This window comes from Oncorhynchus keta, chromosome 12 (genome assembly GCF_023373465.1).
Source record: "Oncorhynchus keta strain PuntledgeMale-10-30-2019 chromosome 12, Oket_V2, whole genome shotgun sequence".
NCBI classification, from domain to species: domain Eukaryota; kingdom Metazoa; phylum Chordata; class Actinopteri; order Salmoniformes; family Salmonidae; genus Oncorhynchus; species Oncorhynchus keta.
This window is the reverse complement of record NC_068432.1, coordinates 4,530,153-4,555,969: the sequence shown is the minus strand read 5'-3', so window position 1 is coordinate 4,555,969 and position 25,817 is coordinate 4,530,153. Positions and strand designations below refer to the sequence as shown.

General features: G+C 42.9%; 1 protein-coding gene across 1 annotated transcript in view; it reads right to left on the bottom strand.

Annotated features, from left to right (window-relative positions):
- LOC118391648 (solute carrier family 22 member 2-like) overlaps positions 1-25,817 on the bottom strand; it is a 127,625-nt gene that overhangs the window by 67,169 nt on the left and 34,639 nt on the right. Inside the window, exons 3-5 of the mRNA XM_052457618.1 lie at positions 20,434-20,521; positions 8,388-8,650; positions 7,488-7,663 (exon numbers count right to left, since the gene is read on the bottom strand). Of these exons, the coding sequence (XP_052313578.1) occupies positions 7,488-7,663; positions 8,388-8,650; positions 20,434-20,521 (527 nt within the window). The remainder of the gene's footprint in view (positions 1-7,487; positions 7,664-8,387; positions 8,651-20,433; positions 20,522-25,817) is intronic.

Genomic DNA, 25,817 nt, shown 5'->3' with positions numbered 1-25,817 from the left:
TATGGATCCATAACAAATTACTATGAAAATAAAATAAAATAAATAAATATCACTTATTTACAGAAATATTGGAACAAAGTTGTCTAATGAAGGCAAACAATTTACAATCCTGTAGCCTACTCCCGACTGTCACGTTGTACAGTGCCATATATTCAATTCCATCCTATTCCATTTTGTTTTTCCTCTGAAGAGAAATACCGTAATATTAATCAAATTAATTAAGCCATTAAAAAAAAATCAATCCCGTCTACTATGTTATTACAAAAAAAGTTTTACATTCTCTGGTAATGCCAATACGGAATACTATCAAACGCTTCTGAAAAATGCCCTCTGGTGGTCAAACTAGGATTAACATGCAGTAACAGAAAAAAATGTCTGACAATTAAATGACGTGCCACAGAATGAGTGTGCCGCAGTGTGAAGCAACTTTTTAAAGGAGGAACCACTGTAGCATGTTAGCTAACTGATAAGATCATTTTGTACTCAAGGTACATAAACCCAATTTAATTGTATTACTCAGTCCGAAAACCAGAATTTGTAAGATCCTGGTCGAATGAAACAGACGGAGGCCCAGCTAAAATAGTCAAAAAGGTTTATTCACGGGAACGTTCTAAAGTCAAGAATACAAAACAATTCATTTTATACTGACTTCTCACGCCCACACATTCACACAACCATACACACACATACACACAAACATACGCACACACATACACACAAACAGACGCACACAATGTCCTGCTACCCACAAACTGCCTCACTACCCAGCCGACAGAGATTAGTGACCTTGTCCTTGAGACGTATTCCCCGTTCTCTCCCAAACCTCTAGTCAGGTCGGCACCAAGCTCAGACAGTCTATGTATACAATACCATAAAGACATATTGTTTTAGCCTAATTCTGACTAGGACTACACATTTATTGATTATGATTTTATACATTCTAATCAATTCCATACAATTATATGTTTCAGGGCGGAATATTCTAATCATTCAATTAACAGATAATTCTCAACTAACACTAACCCTTCCCCTAACCTTAACCCTTTACCTAACTCCTAGCCCTAAATTGAACCCTAAACTTAACCATTAACCCTAACCCCTAGCCTAGCTAATGTTAGCCACTTAGTAAATGTTAGCGACAAAAAAATTGAATTCATAACATGTCATACTTTTTGCAAATTCGTTAACATATTGTACAAATTCGTAACATATTGTATGATTTGAAATTCATAAAATATTGTAATAATTGCAATTCATAACATATCATAGGTAATGGTTGATGGACAGCCACAAATGAATACATACCATACGAAACTTAGCGGATCATACTAACTGGAGTGTCCCGGATTTACATTTACTACGTTCAGGTTGAGTCCAGGTTACTGTATTACTAAGTATCTAGTAATCATTGCAGTCTCTTCCAAGACCTAGTCAGGAGTTCTCATGAGATTCTCACAAACACTGTACAAGGGAGGTTTAGTCATAAGACTTGTACAGTCTATACCAGTGGAGGGAGGACGTTTAAAAAAGAAATGATGAGCATCGCCTTATTTTGATTAAAGCATATTGGATGACTGTAATTAATATTCCTTTCACCCAAATCAATGTAACATCGATAGCTTTAGGCTAGCACATGATACTCTAATTTTCCCTCGACCCATGAGCTCTGTTCAAGACTATCCTACCAACTGGACATTCAAAACGGTAATATCTTACGTTTCACCGAGTCGTGGCTGAATGATGACATGGATAATATACAGTTGGCTGGGTTTTCCGTGGATCGGCAAGACAGAACAGCTACAGTACCTTCGGTAACATGAGTGGAGGTGGTCTATTTGTCATAAACAACTGGTGCGCAATCTCTAATATTAAGGAAGTCTTGAGGCTTTCCTCGCCTGAGGTAAATTACTTAATGAGAAGCTGTAGACCACACTATCTACCAAGAGAGTTTTCATCTATATTTTTTGTAGCTGCCTATTTACCACCACAAACCAATGCTGGCACTAATACTGTACTCATCAAGCTGTATAAGGCCATAAGCAAACAAAAAAAATGCTCATCCAGAAGCGGCAATCCTAGTAGCTGGGGACTTTAATGCAAGAAAACTTAAATCAGTTTGACCTCATTTCTACCAGCATGTCACATGCAACCAGAGGGGGAAAAAACATCCAGACACCTTTACTCCGCACACAGAGACAAAGAAAGCTCTCCTTTCTCTCCATTTGGAAAATCTGACAATAATTCTATCCTCCTGATTCCTGCTTACAATTAAAAACTAAAGCAGCAAGTACCAGTGACTCGCTCAATATGGAAGTGGTCAGATGATGTGGACGCTAAGATACAGGACGGTTTTTCTAGCACAGACTGGAATATGTTCCGGGATTCATCCCATGGCATTGAGGACTATACCACCTAAGTCACAGGCTTCATCAATAACTGCATCGATGAAATAATCCTCACAGTGACTGTACGTACATATCCCAACCAGAAGCCTGGATTACAGGCAACATCCGCACCATGCAGGCTAGAGCTACGCATATAAGAAATTCTTCAATGTCCTCAGACAAACCATCAAATAATCCTAGTAAAAATTCCCTGTCTTAGGTCAGTTAGGATCACCACTATATTTAAAGAATGTGAAATGTCAGAATAATAGTAGAGAGAATTATTTATTTCAGCTTTTATTTCTTTCATCACATTCCCAGTGGGTCAGAAGTTTACATACTCACTTAGTATTTGATAGCATTACCTTCAAATTGTTTAACTTGGGTCAAACGTTTCAGGTAGCCTTCCACAAGCTTCCCACAATAAATTGGGTGAATTTTGGCCCATTCGTCCTGACAGTGCTGGTGTAACTGAGTCAAGTTTGTAGGCCTACTTGCTCGCACACACTTTTTCAGTTCTGCCCACAAATTCTTTATAGGATTGAGGTCAGGGCTTTGTGATGGCCACTCCAATACCTTGACTTTGTTGTCCTTAAGCCATTTTTCCACAACTTTGGAAGTATGCTTGGGGTCATTGTCCATTTGTAAGACCCATGTGACCAAGCTTCCTGAAGACCCATTTGCGAACAAACTTCCTGACTGATGTCTTGAGATGTTGCTTCAATATCTCCACATAATTTTCCACTCTTATGATGCCATCTATTTTGTGAAGTGCACCAGTCTCTCCTGGGGCAAAGCAGCCCCACAACATGCTGCTGCCAACCCCGTGCTTCATGATTGGGAAGGTGTTCTTTGGCTTGCAAGCATCCCCCTTTTTCCTCCAAACATAACGATGGTCATTATGGCCAAACAGTTCTATTTTTGTTTCACCAGACCAGATGACATTTCTCCAAAAAGTACAATCTTTGTACCCATGTGCAGTTGCAAATCATAGTCTGGCTTTTTTATGCTTATGGAGCAGTGGCTTCTTCCTTGCTGAGTGGCCTTTCAGGTTATGTCGATATAGGACTCGTTTTACTGTGGATATAGATACTTTTGTACCCGTTTCCTCCAGCATCTTCACAAGGTCCTTTGCTGTTGTTCTGGGATTGATTTGCACTTTTCGCACCAAAGTATGTTCATCTCTAGGAGACAGAATGCATCTCCTTCCTGAGCGGTATGACGGCTGCGTGGTCCCATGGTGTTTATACTTGCGTACTACTGTTTGTACAGAGGAATGTGGTACCTTCAGGCATTTGTAAATTGCTCCCAAGGATGAACCAGACTTGTGAAGGTCTACAATTTTATTTCTGAGGTCTTGGCTGATTTCTTTTGATGTTTCTATAATGTCAAGCAAAGAGGCACTGAGTTTGAAAGTAGGCCTTGAAATACATCCACAGGTATACCTCAAATAGGCTAATTAAAATCATTTGAGTCAATCAGAAGCTTCTAAAGCCATGACATCATTTTCTGGAATTTTCCAAGCTGTTTAAAGACACAGTCAACTTAGTGTATGTAAACCTCTGACCCACTGGAATTGTGAAACAGTGAATTATAAGTGACTTAATCTGTCTGTAAACAATTGTTGTAAAAATTACTTGTGTCATGCACGAAGTAGATGTCCAACTGACTTGCCAAAACTATAGTGTGTTAACAAGAAATATGTGGAGTGGTTGAAAAACAAATGTTAATGACTCCAACCTAAGTGTATGTAAACTTCCAACTTCAACTGTATACAAAACTAAGATTGAATCCTACTAAACTGTCTCTGACCCTCATTGGGTGTGGCAGGGCTTGCAAACTATTACAGCCTACAAAGGGAATCCCAGCTGCGAGATGCCCAGTGACGCTAGGCTACCAGACGGGTTAATTGCTTTTTATGCTCGCTTTGAGGCAAGCAACACTGATGCATGCATGAGAGCACCATCTGTTCCAGATGACTGTGTGATCATGCTGTCCGTAGCAGATTTGAGTAAGACCTTTAAACAGGTCAACATTCACAAGGCCGCGGGGCAGGACGCGTACTCAGAGCATCCGTGGACCAACAGGCAAGTGTCTTCACTGACATTTTCAACCTCTCCCTGACTGACAATGTAATAGCTACATATTTCAAGCAGACCACTAAGTGCCTGTGCCCTAGAACGCCAAGGTGACCTGCCTAAATGACTACCGCCACATAGTACTCACGTCTATAGCCATGAAGTGCTTTGAAAGGCTGGTCATGGCTCACATCAACACCATTATCCTGGAAACACTAGATCCAATTCACATACCGCCCCAATAGATCCACAGATGATGCAATCTCTATTGCACTCCACACTGCCCTTTCCCACCTGGACAAAAGGAATACCTACGAGAGAATGCTGTTCAGTGACTACAGCCCAGCGTTCAACACCATAGTGCCCACAAAACTCATCACTGAGCTAAAGACCCTGGTACTAAACACCTCACTCTGCACTCTGCAAGGGTAGGCAACAACACATCTGCCATGCTGTTCCTCAACACGTAGGCCCCTCAGGGGTGCGTGCTTATTTCCCCCCTGTACTCCCTGTTCACCCACGACTGCGTGGCCGAGCACAACTCTAGCACCATCCTTAAGTTTGCTGAAGACACAACAGGAGACTGATAAGATCTGAGGTCCCCAGATCCTCAAAAAGTTTTACAGCTGCACCATCGGTTGCTTCACCGCCTGTTATGGCAAATGCTCGGCATCAAACTATAAGGCACTACAGAGGGTAGTGCATATGGCCCAGTACATCACTGGGGCCAAGCTTCCTGCCTTCCAGGACCTCTATACTAGGCAGTGTCAGGGGAAGGCCTAAAAGAGTGTCAATGACTCCCGCCATCCAAGTCATAGACGGTTCTCTCTGCTACCATACGGCAAGTGGTATCGGAACACCAAGTCTAGGTCCAAAAGGCTCCTTAACAGCTTCTACTCCCAAAACGTAAGACTGGTGAACAATTAATCAAATGGCTAACCGGAATATTTGTATTGACGCCCCCCCCTTTTATTTTTACACTGCTGCTACTCACTGTTTATTATGGACACATAGTCAGTTTACCTCTACCTCCTTATACATATAACTTCAATTACCTTGACCTACCTATATCCCCACACACTGACTCGGTACCGGTACCCACAGTATATAGCCTTGTCATTGTTATTTTTATTTTGTACGTTTATTTATTTTAGTTCATTTACTAAATATTTCCTTATCTCTTATTTTGTTGTTTTTTAAGGGCTTGTAAGTATGCATTTATCGCTACGATCTACACCTGTTGTATTCGGCACGTGTGACAAATACAAATTGATTTGTGCACAACACATCAGCTGTCTGTGACCAGGTGAGAAAACCTTTCCAAGCCAAACCTTCATATCGTAATCGGTAAATACTACACACAGCTTACATCGTTGTCAACATACCTATTAGAACTAATGCGTTAGTTAACACGCTACAATCATGCTTTACAGTGTTCAGTTAGCAGCAAACAATTTAGCAGTTACACCGGAGGGGCCCGGTGGCAATAAATTAATAAAACCTTAACGTGGAAGAGTTCCCGTGTTGGATAACCATAGCCAGCTAGCTAAACATAGCATCCTTCTCTTTTTGAGCCGGGTATTTGAGTAGGCTAAACTAGCTTCAGTCACAAAGACTACAAGTCTATATGAATAAAGTTCATAGCATGCGATCGACCCTAATCTGTACTAAAAAGGGAGTTTCCACCCATTTATCTTAGTTATTAGAGCAGCTTTTTATAAAACAGATAGCTACCCGCAATGGCTAATGGGGGTCACATTTCTGGATAAACAGACAAACAAAATAAACATGCTGTAACCTTGTCTTTATTTCTTATTTTCTTACAGGGGGTTCAACTACAGGCAGTACAATGTGCTCATCACATCTGCTCATCCTCAAAAGTAAAGCACATTGTAAATACATGATCGCTTCCCTCCGATTTCTGTCTTCGACAGTATCTTTGACCACTATAAGTGGTGGATTCTTCGGTGATTGGTATAGCTGGGGAGTTCAGTGTAATAATAAGCTGGGAATCTCATCATGCAAACGTCTCCCCTCCTCTTGTTTTCACCCTCGCACTGTCTGACACCACAGATGGTCAAATCAGTGCCTGTGGGGCTATATCATAACAGCCGACATTTTCAAAACAAGAGCGTCTTCCTTTTAAAGGATGAGGATTGACAATATCACATGCAGTCAAATGCCCCTCTCCTTCTAAATGTCAAAAGCTGAGCTGAGAAAGAGAAAAAAAACTCCTTCAGCAGAAGATAATGCAAGCATTCCCACAGACGGAGAGCAACAACCAGAAACAGGCAGACAGAGCTTTACGGCGAGTCTTGTATAAGCCCCAAGGTGTGTAAGCATCGCACCAGAAGCTAAAACCCAGTGTCCATGACGCCTTTTGCGGTCGTGAAAAAAATAACAACTGTGCAGGAGACGAATCGGTGCCGATGAATCTAATTCTGTTAAAACCGTTATTGTCTTTTTGCTCTTCCTTAATCCCTTTTCACACCTGCAAGTGACTAGCACCAAATTCAAAGAATAACAGGGTACTGGTGTTGATACAAAACGATCTCAATAATCCCCAACAGACAGCATGACTTGTTCCTGGGGATAAGCCTGTCTGTTTGGGTTCTCCTTGAAGAGGTCAGATGTGTCCACGACCCTGACGAAAACACAACGCATTACTTCTAAGGAAAACGGCGAAAAAAGTTTGAAAGAAACACCAGGAAGTCATATTTCTCTGTTTTATTGTCTTTCATAAGGCTGTGTTGCGGTAAACTTTCTTCCCCCGCTTTATCATTTGACTTTCACCTCTCTCGGGCCTATAAAAGGAAAACTATGCCAACACTCCCTCTCCTCTCAGGGACAACACGTGCTACAGTGCACACACAGTCATGAGGTTGGAAAACATCACACGCTCCACTTGCAGAAAACTTATTTAGCTCAAATGTTTAAACATATATTTAACATACATAAACAAGCATGTTGTTTAGGTAAACTGTTGGGTGAATGGAGACTCGTATAGAGCAACAAATAAGGGTACCTCCATCCTCTGCCTCCAATATGCCTTGTAGGTATTTGAAGGAGCCTGATTGTTTGGGTGCGGAGACTGGCTCCTCTGTGTCTTGCAGCATCTTGTACACATCTGACTCTGTGGTGACTTCAAAACTATGACCGTTTCCATTACGGCCCATAGGAGAACGCATCGGAGGCTCAGGGCTGAAAGAGACGAAGACAAACAAATAAAGTTGTTTTCAGTTTGAATTCAGTGTGACCAACAGCTGCGCTGTTCATTGATTTAATTTGTGAATGCTGTGACTTGATTTGGGGGTAAAACAAATGCAGTTTAAAGAAGGGAAAGGGAAAAGGGGATGCCTAGTCAGTAGTACTGAGATCTAGAGTACAACACATGAAAACATGATACAACACGTATTTCCAATGTGGTCCTCACACTGACATATTCACATTGACATGGTACATCTACCAGAATATCTTGAAATGACTGTAGTCTCAGGTCCTTTTTTTCCATTGAAGTAAACTATGCTGCAGGTTCATCCATTCCACCTTGGTATTCCTAGTCCAAACAGGAGATAGACCCCATTTGCTGTTCACAGTCTTTCCACAAAACCCACCAGAAAGAATCCTCAAGCTCCATTATGCCAATAGTGCATAACATTAAGCACTGCTCTGTGAATATCAGCACGGCTGATCTATATTTTCTGATCCCGGTCTTCCTCCACTCCGGAGGGACCCTACAAGGTAAACTTCACTGTGAGGCCCTGGGAGGCCTTGGGAGGGGGAAACGTGTGCAGTCAGCACAAACAGCAGGGCCCAGAGGACATCTCTGGGCGCTGTAGGTTGTAGCCTAGGAGAACACACACATTTATCACACATCCGAGAGACCACGCGATAACAAATGGATTTTCCACTCCACATGCCTTACCTGTGAGGAGACCCTAGGCTCAGGCCGCTCATTTGTTTTGGCAAGACCCTGTCTCTGTCTCCGTTGCTGCCGTTGTTGTGTGCGTACAGGCTGGCTGGGTTGTTGTACTGCGCATGGTTGGACTGCTTGGAGGTGCCGTTGTTGAGGTGCGGCAGCTCGGGAGTGTAGGAGGGTTTTCGGCTGTAACCGCTGCTGTTGTTCCCCCTGCTGTAGCTGCTGCTGTAACCACTGGTCATTGCTCCAGTGCTAATGGGTCGGAAATTCTAGAGAAGGACAGAGCAGAGGAGTCATTAAGAAAAGTATGATGATTCCCAATGCACTTCTATGTCGTTGTCATAGTCTATTCATGGCAACATTAAGGTGACTGTTTGCACAGAGGCAAAAACATTTTGCATGGACCTGCGTCAGCTATCCAATGAAGTAAACAAATATTAACTGCAGACATCCATGAACTACACTGGTAATCGACCGTATATTGCGTGTGACATGCGTGGTCATCTCTCCAGCCAAGCCACAGATAAGGATGGGTTGCAAACATTTTGTTTACGTCATCACTTTTCTAATGGCTGGTTTTAGTGGTATGACTGTCATCCAAAATATAGTTATTTAAAGGCTGTTGTGGGCTGCACACAATCTTAGCTCCTCTGTAAATATGTAATCTAAACTGGAGTGACTTGTTTAACGGTTGTGCAATGAGAGTACTGGAGACAAAGTTGTCATCCCTCACAGCTAGCCTGTTGATTAACCTGTGTGTGCACATTGAGTGGTGGGTTAGTTTGAGTGGTTGGTCCCAGGAAGCAGAGGTTCACAGACTCTCCAGGCAGGCAGGCAGGCAGCAGATGGCCTGGTCTTTGTTCCCTGGCCCAGACCACCCATGCCTGGGCCATCGCTAATCACCACTCTGCTGAGCCCTTGATCCCACACCCCACAGCCCTACCCCAAGCTGCTTCGCCAACCCTGGGCTTGGTCCATTACTCCAAGCCGTGTCCCCTCTCGGCAACAACAGTAAAAGAGAGGCAGAGCAAACATTTGAGTGTATTGTATTACCAAGTGTTCCTGCAGCGACAGTAAACTTGGCCTTTTTACGACGTGTGGATGGATTCCAGCGCCTCCTTCAAACAGTTACAATAGGAGCCACAGAGCCCTGAGATCACCAAGGGGAAGAGTGACAGGACTGCTGAAAGGCTTGGCAAACACCTTGGCTATACCGTACCCTAATGAGAGTGAGTGCAGATAACATCAGTGATGATTTGCTGTGTCAAGCACGGCAAATTAACACAAACGTTTTGATGTTGCCTATTTACAGTAGAGTGGTCGTTTTCACATAAACAGATGGAGCTAGGGAGAGGTAGAGAGAAAAGCCTGCTTCAAATCCTTGGCACAAGGGCCGGCGCCAGAACGAATCAGTTGGACAGCTATTTGATTTCCATAGGGGGCATGTTTTCTTCACTGGACTTCCCATGTGTGCATGCGCTTGCTTGTGCACACATTTCAAGTTGGGGAAAGTTTACAACTTTTACTACAATTTCTACCAATCTGCGTGCCAATTATGGTTTTCACATGTGCATTTTCGTTTCAATAACAACCTTTTCATTTTTGAAAGTCATTGTCAAGTGGTTAATCATAAAAATCTGAATTAAAATGATTCAAATCTAAAAGTAAAACTTAAACTAATGTGAGAGCACTAACCTCTGCCATATGGACACATTGATAAACCGTGATCCATTGGCGGCTAAGAAAATGGAACTGTATTCTGGGCCCTGTATTCTAGTTCTCTCGCCAGTGAGCTCTGGACAGACAGCTGTTTTTGTGCAAGGGAAACATGTTCAGGTATTTAATGACTTTTCTGCAAATGGCTGCATTTCAATCCTCTGCATCCGCCAATATTGCCTTTCCGCATCCGTGATGAAAGGTGGCAGAGCTAGAATAGTGTTTGTCAGACCATGAGACTTCCTGAAAATCTATCTTCTCACAAAAACATCCGTAGTGTTCAAACAGTCTACAAAGTTTTATGGACACTATTGAAATATGAGACTCTTATGAACACGATGGCGTTCTCCGTTTTGTTCTAGGATGCCTACAAGCCTCACAAGACTTGTCTAAAGTCGGTACAGCCTCTTCTGCTATCTTCTGCCTGTAGTGTCCAAATGGTTTGGGCTACAAAGTATTATGACCATTCTATTGAAAGTTGAGACTGTCACAAACACGATGTCATTCTCTGTTTTGCTCTAGGGCACCCACAAGCCTCAGAAGCCCCCAAAATACTATCTGTTGTTGCACGTGTTTCTGTTGGAATGACGAAGCATGTTATAGAGCTTACAGTCTCACGTGGGAAAAGGTCACACCTCCGCGTTATCATGCTGCTGTGCTGTTTGGTGCGACTTGGCTACCTGCCAAACTTAGTTTGTTACTGTTAACGGTCCAATCAAAACTCTTCATTTAACACATTTACCAACGTCTTAGTTTTTTCCACGCTCAACTTTTTCCATTCAACTTTTTCACCCCGGACGCTTTAGTACCTGGATCCCAACAACCGAGCCAGGCTACCAAGAGCTCAACTCATACAACGGTCTCTATAGAACTACAATAGAACTAAGTCCTTACATCCAGCGTGTGAGTGTGACTCCAACCGTTGGCCAGTACATACTGTAACTGTATGTTTTGTATCCCCCAAGACTACATAGACTTCCGACACAGCTCTAAGAGGCTACACCAAATGCTAACACGCAGCCGGCCGGTGTGTAGCAAGGAACAGCAAGCGACCTGTTGTCACGGGGAAAGGTCCGATGGATACCTTCATTTGTGAAAAATGTATTGATCTTGATGCAGCTAAAGAAATAATTATTACTCTTCATGAAGAAAAAAGAAACATTTGACCAAGCACCTGGAAGGGAATAAGGATTCCATGAGAATATCGGCATCTTGTCCGCTACTGCACTCCTCCATTAGCTTGAACCAGAAAATGGCTGCTCATTGTTCGACTCCAGGTGAGCGTAAATTGATGCGTGTTGGAACCAGAAAGAAGAAGAAGAATCATTCTTGGCCGCCTGCCTTCTTCCCCCGTGTCCAGACTTAAGACTTTCAAATCACTTTGAGCACCTGTACCAGCTGTCTTCTGCCAGGGACTTGGGTGTTCCCTCCATGGCTGTGGATATCCCTTCAGCTACCTCTCCCTATCCTAGTCAATCAATTGCCTGGGCACAGCCTGGACCACCGTGGCCACCCTCCGCTGGGCCGTGCTCTCTGGTTCAGAGCTCTGTCCCTTTGGCTGTTGTGGCCTGCACGCAGCCGGCATCTCAGCAGCCTTCTTCTCAGGTGAGTTCTGTGGCTCTGGCCTCGTAATCAACATCGAGACACGGAAGAAGCCAGATCATTCTGGCTATTGTGATAGGGAGTTCGATAGTAAGGCATATACCTGTACCTTTGTGTTTTCCTGGGACAAAAGTTAATAATATCAACAGGTTGCTTCCCGAGGCTATGCGTCAGTCACTGGGGGCTGATACTGTCATGGTTCATGTGGGGTCGAATTACATTATGAGGAGCAGCTCATAATCATATGCCTATGAACCAGAGTTATATTGTTAGCATGGAGGTGGTGTGCCATAGCAGGAAGTCCACTGTGTGCAGCTCCCCCTGCACTAACATAAATAGCCTGTGCATGTCTACCTCTGCTAAGCCTCCCAGTAAAGCAAGAAAAGTGATTAAGATACCCAGAAAAGTATTACAAATTGCCCATGTTAACATAAGTAGCTTAAGAAACAAGTTCATGAAATCAATCATTTGCTAGTAACAGATGACATTCATATTCTGACAATATCTGAAACTCACTTAGATAATAGTTTTGATGATACAGTGGTAGCAATACATGGTTATAACATCTACAGAAAATACAGAAATGCCAAAGGTGGAGGTGTGGCTGTTTATATTCAGAACCATATTCCTGTAAAGCTTAGAGGATCTAATGTTAAATGCCGTCAAAGGAAAATGGCTACAGGTTCACCTGCCTCACCTAAAGCCCATTCTGGTGGGCTGCTGCTATAGACCCCCAAGTGCTGACAGTCAGTATCTGGACAGCATGTGTGAAAGGCTTGTATGTGATATCAATAGAGAGGTATATTTTCTGGGTGATTTAAATATTGACTGGCTTTCATCAGGCTGCCCACTAGTGCCTGCAACCTGTTTCAGGTTTTCAATCAACATACCAGGGTAGTTACAAACAGCACCGCAATGAAATCATCAACATGTATTGATCACATCTTTACTAATTCTGCAGAAATTTGATTGAAAGCCGTATCCAAATCCATTTTATATATTGATCACAATATAGTAGCTTAGGAAAACCAAAGATCCAAAAGTTGGTTATACAAGGTTATACAATAAGTTTTGTAGCAATTCCTATGTTGTTGATGTAAATAAAAATGTTTTAAACCTTTATTTAACTAGACAAGTCAGTTAAGAACAATCTCTTATTTACAATTGTACGTTTCCTCTGACACATTGGTGCGGCTGGCTTTCGGGTTAAGCAAGCATTGTTTCAAGAAGCAGTGCAGCTTGGTATGGTCGTGTTTTGGAGGACGCACGGCTCTCGACCTTAGCCTTTCCCGAGTCCGTACGGGAGTTTCAGCGATGGGACAAGACTAACTACCAACTGGGGAGAAAAAGGGTTATAAAGTACAAAATAATAACATATATTTTTTTAATACACCTCATGGAACAGCGGGGACTGTGAAGCAAGACAAAACATAGCCACAGACACACGCATACACATGGATTTTGTGTTGTGGATATGTGGTAGTAGAGTAGGGGCCTGAGGGCAAACACTTAACATGTTGTGAAATCTGTTGTGAATTTATGGTAATGTTTTAAAAATGTACAACTGCCTTAATTTTGCTGGACTCCATGAAGAGTAGCTGCTGACGTCCCCAGATGGGCACCTTCCTACATTTGTGCTCAGGGCAGGTAGGCTATTTCTATGTGTGCTCAGGCGAGCGCTCCATCAATATTATCAGGACAGAGAAACCAGAGACATGCTCATTGCTCACATGCAGCACTCCAAACAAAAGACAATGAAAAAAAATTGACAAAACTCGTCATTTATGTTTATGAAATAAACCAAAAAACGTGTTTCTCACAAGTGTAGCAGGTTGTGAACTCTGCAAACAACGTTTCCATTCCAAGAATGAGAACGGTAATTGACTGTAGCCTAATTAACAGAATTGTAAACCACCAAATGACGGGATTAAGTACACTTCATAGGCCTACCAAAACACTCAAAGGGCAAACAATTCACACAACAAAACAATGAATAGGCACGAATTGGTGGGAGACAACTGAGCACATTCTGGAGAGCTGAGTGCATGAAATCTGGAGAGCTGCGGCATATCTTCGCCAAAATTATACTCAAGACACATTATCTTCACACATATTTTAGATGCTTTTCACTGACAGTCGCAAATAATCAGCTCGGTCTATTGCCACGCGGGCTTCATGGGCCTATGCGTTTGTGAAACTATCCACAGCTATTTGTTTTAAAGAAGCTAATGATTCTCTGTGGCTACGTCATGCTGTCTGGTCAAGTCTTTTTGATGATTTTATTTAGTCAGGAGTAATTATATAAATTTGTCAAAACATGAATTCACTGTAGGGTAAGCCATGATCTGAACAGTGCTGGGTGCACATGTCAACTTTCCTTTCCAATTCGCAAGTGGCTCCCCTGAAACCAGAGATCTATATATAATGACGTCTCTGCCCTAACAATGGGAGTCGTTGTCCCAAAGGCGGGAAGGCAGGCGGGCAAGCTTAGGTCTACATATAAAGCCCATAGAAATGCATTGGGCTTATTCTGGATAGATTTTGGTGAGAGCGAGCCCTCCCGCTTCCTCTCTGCTGAAATGAGCTCACTGAAGAAAGCATCCGAGCGAGCAAAACGTCGACCCCTCTGTTTTACTAATGTACATGTAGCCCATGTATCTGATGCTGTCTGGCTAAAAATGACGACATGCCATACTATTTTTGTCCAAACATCATCACATTGTTCAATTTGCTAGGATGCTTGATCTGAGATTGATGTGTCCTTATGTCCACATTTCTGATCCATATTTCAACATTTTATTTGGAAGGATGGGCCCCCTAAGGTTCCCCCATAAAGCCAGCCCTGCTTGGCACGCATTTGTTGCGTGTTTCTGTCTCAGTTGAGTGCAGAGACTACTTAAGATGGCACACTTTTCCATAATGTACACTGTTGGCCTTGTGTCTGCAGCAAATAGATACAGTATTTGCTTTCAGTGAATGGCAGATTTACAAGGCAGTACATCTGGTGAATAGCTTTTAAAAGTGCCAGTTTGGTAACATTCAGGACCTGTAAGTGCTTTCAAGTTGCTCTTAGGTATGTATGGAGGCTACCATTATTTTCATTAAATAAATCACAGTAAGCAGACTGTCCCATTAAACTGATTTATCGTACCTATGCCGGTCTGAAGTGGTGTTTTTAAAACAGCACACATAAAATATATTTAATGGAAACTGTAGCGACTGGTGACACTCCTTCCACAAAGAGTTCCTTCCACATATAGTGTGTGCTTTGTTAAATCATATCTAATCACCAGATAAATCACTTAGTAACCTTATCTTGTTTTTCAAACTAACGCAATCAAACCTAATGTTGCTATATTATGACCAGTCACTCGTTGAGTCTCTCACATAGAGTTCCAAAACGGGAACGACTGCTGAAGAAAAAAAACATTTGTCAGAAGATAATCTATGAAATACTCTCACATTCTTTGAGCCTTGACTACGACAAAAAAAAAAAAAAAAAAAAAAGACTTGGAGAAAGCAGTATTTATGAGAAGCAGTTCTGTCTGCTCGTAAATTTAGACCGTCATTAGATTTCACTGACCTGTTTTACAATGGTGGCCAAGCATGGCCCTTGGTTCTGGGTGACTGGATGCTGAGCCTGTGTGCCTAGCCAGGGGGGAGGAGCTGTGTTGGAGTTATGCCTTTAGACTGGGGCCCGTTTAGACAGAACCACAGGACTCCTGGGGAAATCAGCCTGACTTAAAGCTACTCGTAATAATAAGCGCCGAGAAAGGAGGGGGAGGGGGAAGGAGATTTACTGCTGCTACCTCAGTCGACAGACTGCAGAATTTGGTCAGGGAGAGGTAGAGGAGTGCAGGAGGAGGAGAAGGAGGAGGGGGAGAGGTGGAGGAGAGCAGGAGGAGGAAAAGCAGGAGGAGGAGGAGAAAGAGGAGCCTAATTGAAACCATATGCTTGCTTCTGACTGGGCCCTAAAGCTCTCCTCTCTCTCTCAGATTCAACTTCCCCTCCCCCTCTCACAGTAATCCCCAGACCTGGGCAATTCAACTTTTCACATGGCGCTCTGCACCACTAACCAAACAAACCAGCTCGTTATTGTCCCTGTTCCTATCCCGGAGTGCAGGGCTAAGAGAAGCCCGGGGATGGTGGGTCCAGGGCTGGCTGGAAGCAAGCAGACAGCCAAGGGGCCCCATCCGCTCCACAGCGTGCTGACAGAGGGAGAGAGAGACCTCTCTGGGACAACCCAAATATAGATGGACATTTCTGGGCATTACCGTCTGATTGGTACTACTTCACCCAGGACTGGAAACAAACAACTAAATAAGTTGGGTCACAAGCTTATGATCCGAAGTCCTGGATGAATGTGGTGCAGTGAATGTGAACTCTCAATGGCACTGTGTTGATTGGATATATATATACATATATATATTTGTTTACAGAGAACAATGTTTTAATTGAACCGCTAAACATATTTGACAGAGGGTAGAGCATGACCTCTATGGAACGGAGCACACAATCACTATAGAAAAATAACCTATAAGCACGTCACAATTAGACTCTATTGTCAGGGTTCTGTAATGTTATTTTTCAGGCAGACGATCTTAATCTGACAGGTATACTGGAAAACCAGTGGACTTGTTCCATTCATAAAACAGATTCTGTATCAAACGGATTCTATGAAGTGAAACTAATTCCAAGAAAAAATTGACAGTCTTAAGCCATGTGTGGATCCTCACTGTCAGCTCTCATAAATTCCAGGAAGGATAATCCTCTCCCTCTTGCCAGCTTGGCAGTGCGGCTTGAGAATGGAACCTTAGTGACGTGAGTTCCAGCGTTTCCGGCATTCTAAAGCGCCATAGTTTCCAAGGCCCCTGCTAAAGACACAATGGTGATTTTATTTAGCCTGAGGAAATATGCAGAATAGCATACAGTGGCTAGCTGTAGCCATATGTAGACCTACTTTAACATACTATAGACCACAGGCCTATTTTCCCTTATTTATTCTAATAATAATTTCAAAATTAGTCATGATCCTCTCTGGTAATCTTACAATATTCTAGTCTGTTGATGAGTAAGATAAGTACATGGAAACAATCAATATCTTCCTCCTGTTTTTCACCTCTTTCCAGTACGAGGACGCCACAAATAGCTTTAGTTTCGTAACTGTTCAGGTTTAGATCCAAAAATGTATCATTCAACTGTATGAGAATCTCCCACGTTCCCCTTGTTCAAGGAAACATCCCACCACTTCCTTGTGTTACTTTCTGCTAGCGAGAACTCCCATATGCTGGTAGGGAGTTCACATGTTGTGTCTAATGTGTTTGGAGCACCATCAGCATTGTTAGATGCCGGTAATCTCTTTCAAGGTAAATTACAGAAAACAAGCCTGGAGGAGGAAACAACCATGGTCATTTATATCAAAATCGAATCAAAATCAAATCAATGTTTATTGGTTGGGTACACAGTTTAGCAAATGTTATAGCAGGTGCAGTGAAATGCTTATGTTACTAGCTCCTAAATGCGGTAAAATGTGAAACAAGTACGCAAATAATCCAATTAAATAAATAGTGTCGTAACGACCTCAATTAAAACCCCAAATAGCACTGTAACAGTAATCCAAATGTAATCTACGTATATACACCAGATTAATTTACACAAGAATGACGATGTACAGAAGTAGATATATTAGAGCCATTTAGAGAATACAGAGTGTATATAAACACAGTGTGAAACGGGAAGTGTCCAGTGGTTTAATGTCTCTACAATACGGGACAGCAGCGTTGACTGTGTGTGACTGTGTGTGACTGTGCGAGTGATGTGTGTGAGTGTATGTGCATGTGTTTGTGAGTACGAGGTGTGTGTGTGCTAGTTTGTGTGTGTGTGTTGTGTGAATGAGTGTGCATCACCAAGTGATGGCTGTTCAACAGTTTGATGGCCTGGAGATAGAAGCTGTTTCTTAGTCTCTCCATCTTAGCTCTGATGCACCTGTATTGTCTCCGTCTGCCAGACGGTAGCTGAGTGAACAGTTCGTGGCTGAGGTCCTTAATGATCTTCTTGCCCTTCCTTTGACACGAGTGCTGGAGGGAAGGCAGCGGGGCCCCGGAGCTGCGTTGGCTGCACCATTCTCTGGATAGCCATGCAGTTGAGGTTGGTGCAGTTGCCGTACCAGGTGGTGATGCAGCCCAACAGTATGCTCTCAATTGTGCATCTGTAGAAATTTGCGAGGCTCTTTAGGGGCAATGCCAAATTTCTTCCGCAGCCTGAGGTTGTATAGGCGCTGTTGCGCCTTCGTCACCACGGTCTTGGTGTGGTGAGACCATTTCAGGTCCTCATTTAGCCTAGCTCAAGGGACCGACCAACCAACTGTTTCCCTTTCATGTTAACACGCCTCCAGCAAAAGCAAATGATACTTACTCACTCTGCCGTTTCTAGCTCTCAACTTTAAGTCTATTAAAAAGTAGATAGTCTTTCAGTAGAGAGCAGAGAGTGGATACAAGGTTTCCAAACCTCCCTCTAACTTATCCAGGAGGTAGAGCAGCATTCTCCGATTATACGCACACAGGAGGCACTGCTAGCATGCCTGTCTCCGTTTACATACAGAGTTTGAGTTGATAGTTCCCCCTTCGCTCAGACTTCAGCTTGTGTCGAGACGGTGAAATACAACGTTCCCAATCCCCAGGACCCCTCTCAGGGAATCTGCCTGGCTCACTGGATTGCCTGAAGGCTGTAATGGGTTGGTCTTTCACCTCCTTTATCACTAGGAAGACGTATATGTTATGACTACCACGCTTACAAGAGCAGTATATCAACCATGTAACCCAAGAACATTAGGAATATTTAGGATAAGGATCAGTGGCTTTGACTTAGATGTCACGCGTGTTAAAGCAATAAAATGTCTATGCTGCTTTCTGAAGACAAAAAAAAAGACGATGTAAACTTAGGCGCAGCTACATGGAAAAAAAACATTCACCGTATGCACATCAGGGATAGAGTTAACTTGTTCTCTTATTGAACCTTCCACCATTCGTATAGCTCGTTCATTCAACATGTCCACCAGCCTGCCTACTGAAGCGGAACTCAATAAATCTGTCTGCTGTGTATCGCGTCAACATTCAATTGATGAAGTGACGGAATCATTTCAGGCCTCTGTGTGACCAGTCAGCCCAGTTTACAGGGATCGCTACACTGAAGAGACTGGGACATGGGAAAGCGCCCCAACATGACAACCAATGGCAACAATAAGAGATTAATGGTCACTTCTCAGAAGTCCCAGCCACAATACGCTCATTGTCTGCTTGTTTTGGTTACACTTTGCTTCACCCTCTATTCAGTATCAGAAAACGCTGCAAAGTTCACCGGGCACGCCTCGGCTTCTGGACCATTTATTTTGGGAACCATCGAGGCAGCAGTGTATCAGAAGATAATCTACACTGAACAAAAATATAAACAACATGTAAAGTGTTGGTCACATGTTTTATGCGCAATGTTGCATGCGCAAAAAAACAAGTTTCATGCAAAAATGTGTTTACATACCTGTTAATGAGCATTTGTCCTTTCCCAAGATAATCCATCCACCTTAGAGGTGTGGCATATCAAGAAGCCGATTAAACAGAATCTTTACACAGGTGCACCTTGTGCTAGGAAGCAGAAAAGGCCACTCTAAAATGTGCAGTTGTCACACAACACGCTGCCATAGATGTCTTAAGTTTTGAGGGAGCGTGCAATTGGCATGCTGACTGCAGGAATGTCCACCAGAGCTGTTGCCAGAAAATGTCATGATAATTTATCTACCATAAGCCGTCTCTACATTATCATTTTAGAGAATTTAGCAGCAGGTCCAACCGGCCTCACACCGCAGACCACGTGTAACCACGCTAGCCCAGGAACTCCACATCTGGCTTCTTCACCTGCGTTGTCTGAGATCAGCCTCCCAGACAGATGATAAAACTATGGGTTCGCACAACCAAAGAATTTCTGCACAAACTGTCAGAAACCGTCTCAGGGAAGCTCATCTGCGTGCTCATTGGGGTCTTTACCTGACTGCAGTACGGTGTCGTAAACAACTACACAGGCGTTCTGTGGGCAAGCGGTTCGCTGATGTTAACGTTGTGAACAGAGTACCCCATGGTGGCGGTGGGGTTATTGTATGGACAGGCATAAATTACAGACAACGAACACAATTGCATTTTATCGATCACAATTTGAATGCAAAGATACTGTGATGAGATCCTGAGGCCCATTGTCGTGCCATTCATTCGTGCCATACCCTAATGTTTTAACCCCATGTTGCCAGGATCTGTACATAATTCCATACTCACCAGACATGTCACCCATTGAGCATGTTTGGGATGCTCTGGATCGACGTGTACGACAGCGTGTTCCAGTTTCCGCCAATATCCAGCAACAGCCATTGAAGAGGAGTGGGACAACATTCCACAATCAACAGCCTGATCAACTCTATGCGAAGGAGATGTGTCACGCTACATGAGGCAAATAGTGGTAACACCAGATACTGACTTGTGATCCATCCATCTACCTTTTTTTAAGGTATCTATGACCAACAGATCAATATCTGTATTCCCAGTCATGTGAAATCCATAGATTAGGGCCTAATGAATTCCCTATGTGAACTGTACTCAGTAAAATCTTTGAAATTGTTCCATTTATATTTTGGTTCAGTGTATATAATCGTATCTATGGCTCTTATTTGCATGTAAACAAGTGCAGCTCATACCTGTGGTGACTCAGACTCCAATGTGGCCATGTATGGACTTGTCTTGCCATCTTCAATAACATTTGGAGACCAGACTTTGTCTCCTGACCTGAAAGACAATACCCAGGAAAGAGAGGCTAGGGTTAGATAAACAAGGACTTTGTATCTATAAAATACTAAGGGGCTTTTAAAGCCGTCATATCTGCTCGTATCAACTTGTGTTCACAGGTCATTTGCTCACAGCAGTCACTAAGAAGATGCTATTAAATTCTGTTATTACTGGATATGATTATGCTGGAGTGGAATGAAAATGGACTAAACTCATGACACATACACCATAATACAGTTAAGTAAGCGAAAAAAAGATGATGACTTGAACTTTCGTATTAAATATCACTAACCACTGCTAAATATTACCGGGATATGATCCGGGGATGAAATATTTGACTGTGCTCCAAAATAAGCTTCACTTCTTCATTTTACACAGTATCAAGGGTCAGGTTTCTTCTCAGCATGTGTTTGTGTTTAGCAGGCGTAACACGGGCCACATTCCAATACACTTTAGTGATAATGTCATCTCTACTGCACATCAACAGGAAAACTATGGCATGAACTCACGACCCTTGGCAAAAATTTCTCATGATTCCTTTTTTATTCACTTCAATACCACTCAATATAACAGTCTCTGATTACATACTTTAGGACTGAACCAAGCCCACTGAATTAGCATCGAATGGCCTCCGCGATATGCATCTTTTCAGGGAAGATAGGAACCAATATACACAGCCAGTTAGGAAAGCAAAGGCTACCCTTTTCAAACGGAAATGTGCATCCTGTAGCACTAACTCCAAATGGTTTTGGGACACTGTAAAGTCCATGGAGAATAAGAACACCTCCTCCCAGATGCCCACTGCACTGAGGCTAGGAAACACTGTCACCACCGATAAATCTGCGATAATTGATCATTTCGATAATAATTTTTCTACGGCTGGCCATGCTTTCCACCTGGCTACCCCTACCCCGGGCAACCGTCCTGCACCCCTCACTGCAACTTGCCCAAGCCTCCCCATTGCTCCTTCACCCAAATCTAGATAGCGGATGTTCTGAAAGTGCTGAAAAATCTGGACCCCTACAAATCAGCCAGGCCACAATCTGGAACCTCTCTTTCTAAAATTAACCGCAGAAATTGTTGCAACCTCTATTACTAGCATACTCAACCTCTTTCGTATCGTATGAGATCCCCAAAGATTGGAAAGCTGCCGTGGGGGAGACACTCTAGACCCAAACTGCTACAGACCTATATCCATCCTAACCTGCCATTCTAAGGTCTTCGAATGCCAAGTTAACAAACAGATCACCGACCATTTCGAATCCCACCGTACCTTCTCCGCTATTCAATCTGGCTTCCGAGCTGGTCATGGGTGCTCCTAAGCCACGCTCAAGGTCCTAAACCATATGATAACTGCCATCGATAAGAGACAATACTGTGCAGCTGTATTCATCGACCTGGCCAAGGCTTTCGACTCTGTCAATCATCACATTCTTATTGGCAGACTCAAAAGCCTTGGTTCCTCAAATGACTGCCTCGCCTGGTTCACCAACTACATCTCTGACAGAGTTCAGTGTGTCAAATCAGAGGCCCTGTTGTCCAGACCTCTGGCAGTCTATGGGGGTGCCACAGGGTTCAATCCTCGGGCCGACTCTTTTCTCTGTATACATCAATGATGTCGCTCTTGCTGTTAGTGATTCTCTGATCCACCTCTATGCAGACGACACCATTCTGTATAATTCTGGCCCTTCTTTGGACAATGTTAAACTAACCTCCAAACAAGCTTCGATGCCATACAACTCTCCTTCCATGGCCTCCAACTGCTCTTAAATGCAAGCAAAACTAAATGCATGCTCCTCAACCGATCGCTACCCACACCTACCCACCCGTCCAGCATCACTCCTCTGGACGGTTCTGACTTAGAATATGTCGACAACTACAAATATCTAGGTGTCTGGTTAGACTAAACTCTCCTTCCAGACTCACATTAACTTCTTGATGCACCCATCCCGTTAGCGGGATCATTATAGTCAACATCTGCTGAATTGCAGAGCACCAAATTCAAATTAAATTACTAAAAATATTTAATTTTCATGAAAGAACAAGTGTAATATAGCAAAACATAGCTTCGCTGTATGCCGGTCTTTCGTCAAGCATGAAACTTGGGACTATAAGGTTCTATCTTGAGATAATTGTCTTTAAAGTTCCAAAACCCTCATTGGTTTGAATGGTGTCAGCTATTTTTTTTTTATCTTGCATTCTCTTTAACATAAATTGGGGGATTTAGAGTACTACAGTGCCTTCAGAAAGTATTCATACCCCCCTTATTCCAAATGTACGCACAATGACAAAGTTCAAATATATTTGACATTTTTGCTAATTTATTTGGCAGCGAATACAGCAGTGAGTCTTTCTGGTTAAGTTTCAGAGAGTTCCACACCAGGATTGTACAATATTTGCAATATTTATTTTAAAAAATTAAAGCTTTGCCAAGTTAGTTGATTATTGCTAGACAGCCATTCAAGTCTTGCCATAGATTAAGCTGATTTAAGTCAAAACTGTAAATAGGTCACTTAGGAACATTTAATGTCATCTTGGCAACCAACGCCAGTGTATATTTGGCCTTGTGTTTTAGGTTATTGTCCAGCTGAAAAGTGAATTCATCTCATCTGCTGGAAAGCAGACAACCAGGTTTTCCTCTATGATTTTGCCTGTACTTTGCTTTATTACATTTATCCTAAAAATCTCCATAGTCCTTGCTGATGACAAGCATACCCATAACATGCAAATGTGAAGTGGTACTCCGTGATGTGCTGGCCCCAAATATAACGCTTTGTATTCAGGACAGTGAATTTCGCTACATTTTTTGTAGTTTTACCTCAGTGCATCAGAGGAACCAGACACTTTTTTGAAAAACTGTCTACTATGACAAGGATGGTGCTGTTACCAGAGGATTCAGAAGGTCTGTGATGAAGTCAACAGCTATGTGTTACCAGGGTCTGTAAGGGATTGGCAAAGGCTGAAGCTTACCGGAAGGGAGATGACGAGGGATTTGGTTTGGGAGCAGACTGGACAGGAGTACGTAATCCCTTACTTCAAAATGCCAGTGAGGACCACCAGAAGTTACTAGCTAGAAGTTCGTGGTTCGTGTAATGCCTGGAAGTCCTGACTCCAAGGACGTGTGCCACCATTGCATCAGTTGGGGGTCTAACAGCTGCTGGTACGTCGCTCTTCCTAGCTGGTGTCTCAGGAGAAGCCAGGTCTGAGGTTAGGGCTTCTTGTATGGCAGAGTGAATCTCCCACTGTTCCGGTCCCATAATGCAAGAGGAAGGAAGAATGGATGTAGGGTCTGAGTTACTGGTCGGAAGGTCAAACTGGCGGGAGAGCGCATCAGCTTTTACGTTTCTCTTTCCAGGGATGTAAGTAACATGAAAATGGAAGCGTGTGAAGAGCCCAGCGAGCTTGTCTGGAGTTTAAACTCTTGGCCCCTCTGATATATTCTAGAGTACAACCTGTTAGGATGAGGAAGGGATGTTGTGTGCCCTCCAGTGATGCCACTCCATGAGGAACAGCTTGATGGCGAGGAGTTCTTTTCCACACATCGTAATTCCTCTCAGCGGAGGATAACTTCCTGGAGAAGAAGGCACAGGGATGTGATTTGAGGTGTTCCCACCCACTGAGAGATTATGGCTCCTACTCCAGAGGCATCCACCTTCAGTGTGAAAGGAAGGGTTGGACCAGATTGGCGAAGGACAAGAGCTGAGGCGAAGAGGTGTTTCAAGTTGTTGAAAGCAGTCAGGGTGGGGTCCGGGGTCTGCTAAGGTCAATGATGGGAGTGGCAGTAGAACTGAAGTTCCGAATGAACCGGCAATAGTAGTTGGATAACCCAATGAAACGTTGGAGTTCCTTAACCTCTCTAGGGTAGGGGGCAGCATTCTGAATTTTTGGATGAAAAGCATGCCCAAATTAAATGGCCTGCTACTCGGGCCCAGAATATATGATATGCATGTAACTGGTAGATTTGGATAGAAAACACTAAAGTTTCCAAAACTGTTAAAATAGTGTCTATGAGTATAACATAACTGATTTAGCAGGTGAAAACCTGAGAAAAATCCATTCAGGAAGTAGTTTTGTTTTTGTAGTTTTCTATTCAATGTCATTACAGTATCCATTGACTTAGGACTCCATTTGCAGTTCCTATGCCTTCCACTAGATGTCATCAGTCTTTAGAAATCGTTTCAGGCTTGTATTCTTATAAATGAGGGAGTAAGACCAGAGTTTTTTTTTCAGGCGCATGTGCATTTCTTGTTTACCTTTTATATTGACGACGTTATTGTCCGGTTGAAATATTACTAAGCTAAAAACACCCTGAGGATTGAATATAAACATCGTTTGACATGTTTCTATGAACTTTACGGATACAATTTGGATTTGTTGTCTGATTGTTTTGACTGAGTTTGAGCCTGTGGATTACTGAAGAAAACGCGCTAACAAAACTTTTTTTTTGAATATACAGAGACTTCATCAAACAAAAGGAATATTTATTGAGTAAATGAATGTCTTTTGATTGACACCATATGAAGATCATCAAAGGTAAGGAATTCATTTTATCTCCATTTCTGAGTTTTGTAACGCTTCTGCTTGGCTGGTTACGGTTTGTAATAATTTGTCAACTGGGCTAGGTATGTTCTGGGCTAGGTATGTTCTGGGCTAGGTATGTTCTGGGCTAGGTATGCTTCGCCGAAAAGCATTTTAGAAATATGACACTGTGGTTGGTTTAACAAGAACTTAATATTTAAACCTATGTAAAATATGTTTTGTTTTCTGAATTTTTATAATGAGCTAGCGTCCCACATACCCTAGCGAGGTTAACGGTGGAGGGTGTCGGCCAGTTACTGATGGCGGTGACTTTGTGCTCATCCATGCTGACCCCTCCAGGTGTCAGTTCGAAACCGAGGAAGTTTACAGAGGTTACATGGAAGGTGCTCTTTTCAGTATTCAAAGGTTATGGTCAAGGAGCCGTTGAAGAACCTTTTGCACATGCCGCAAGTGTTCCTTCAAGGAGCGGTTGATCATATCCTGGAAAACCTTGTTCATAAAGGATTGGAAGACAGTGGGGGGCATTAGTAAGGCCGTAGGGCATGACCAGGTATTCGTAGTGCCCTTGTGCGGTGATGAAGGCAGTCTTCCATTTGTCGCCTTCACGTATACGGACAAGGTTATATGCCCGTCGCAGGTTGAGTTGTGTATAGATGTTGGCGCGGCCCACTTGTTCAAGGGTCGCTGGGATCAGAGGAAGAGGGAATCGGTTCTTGATCATGAAGTAATTCAGGGAAAGGTAATCAATACATGGACG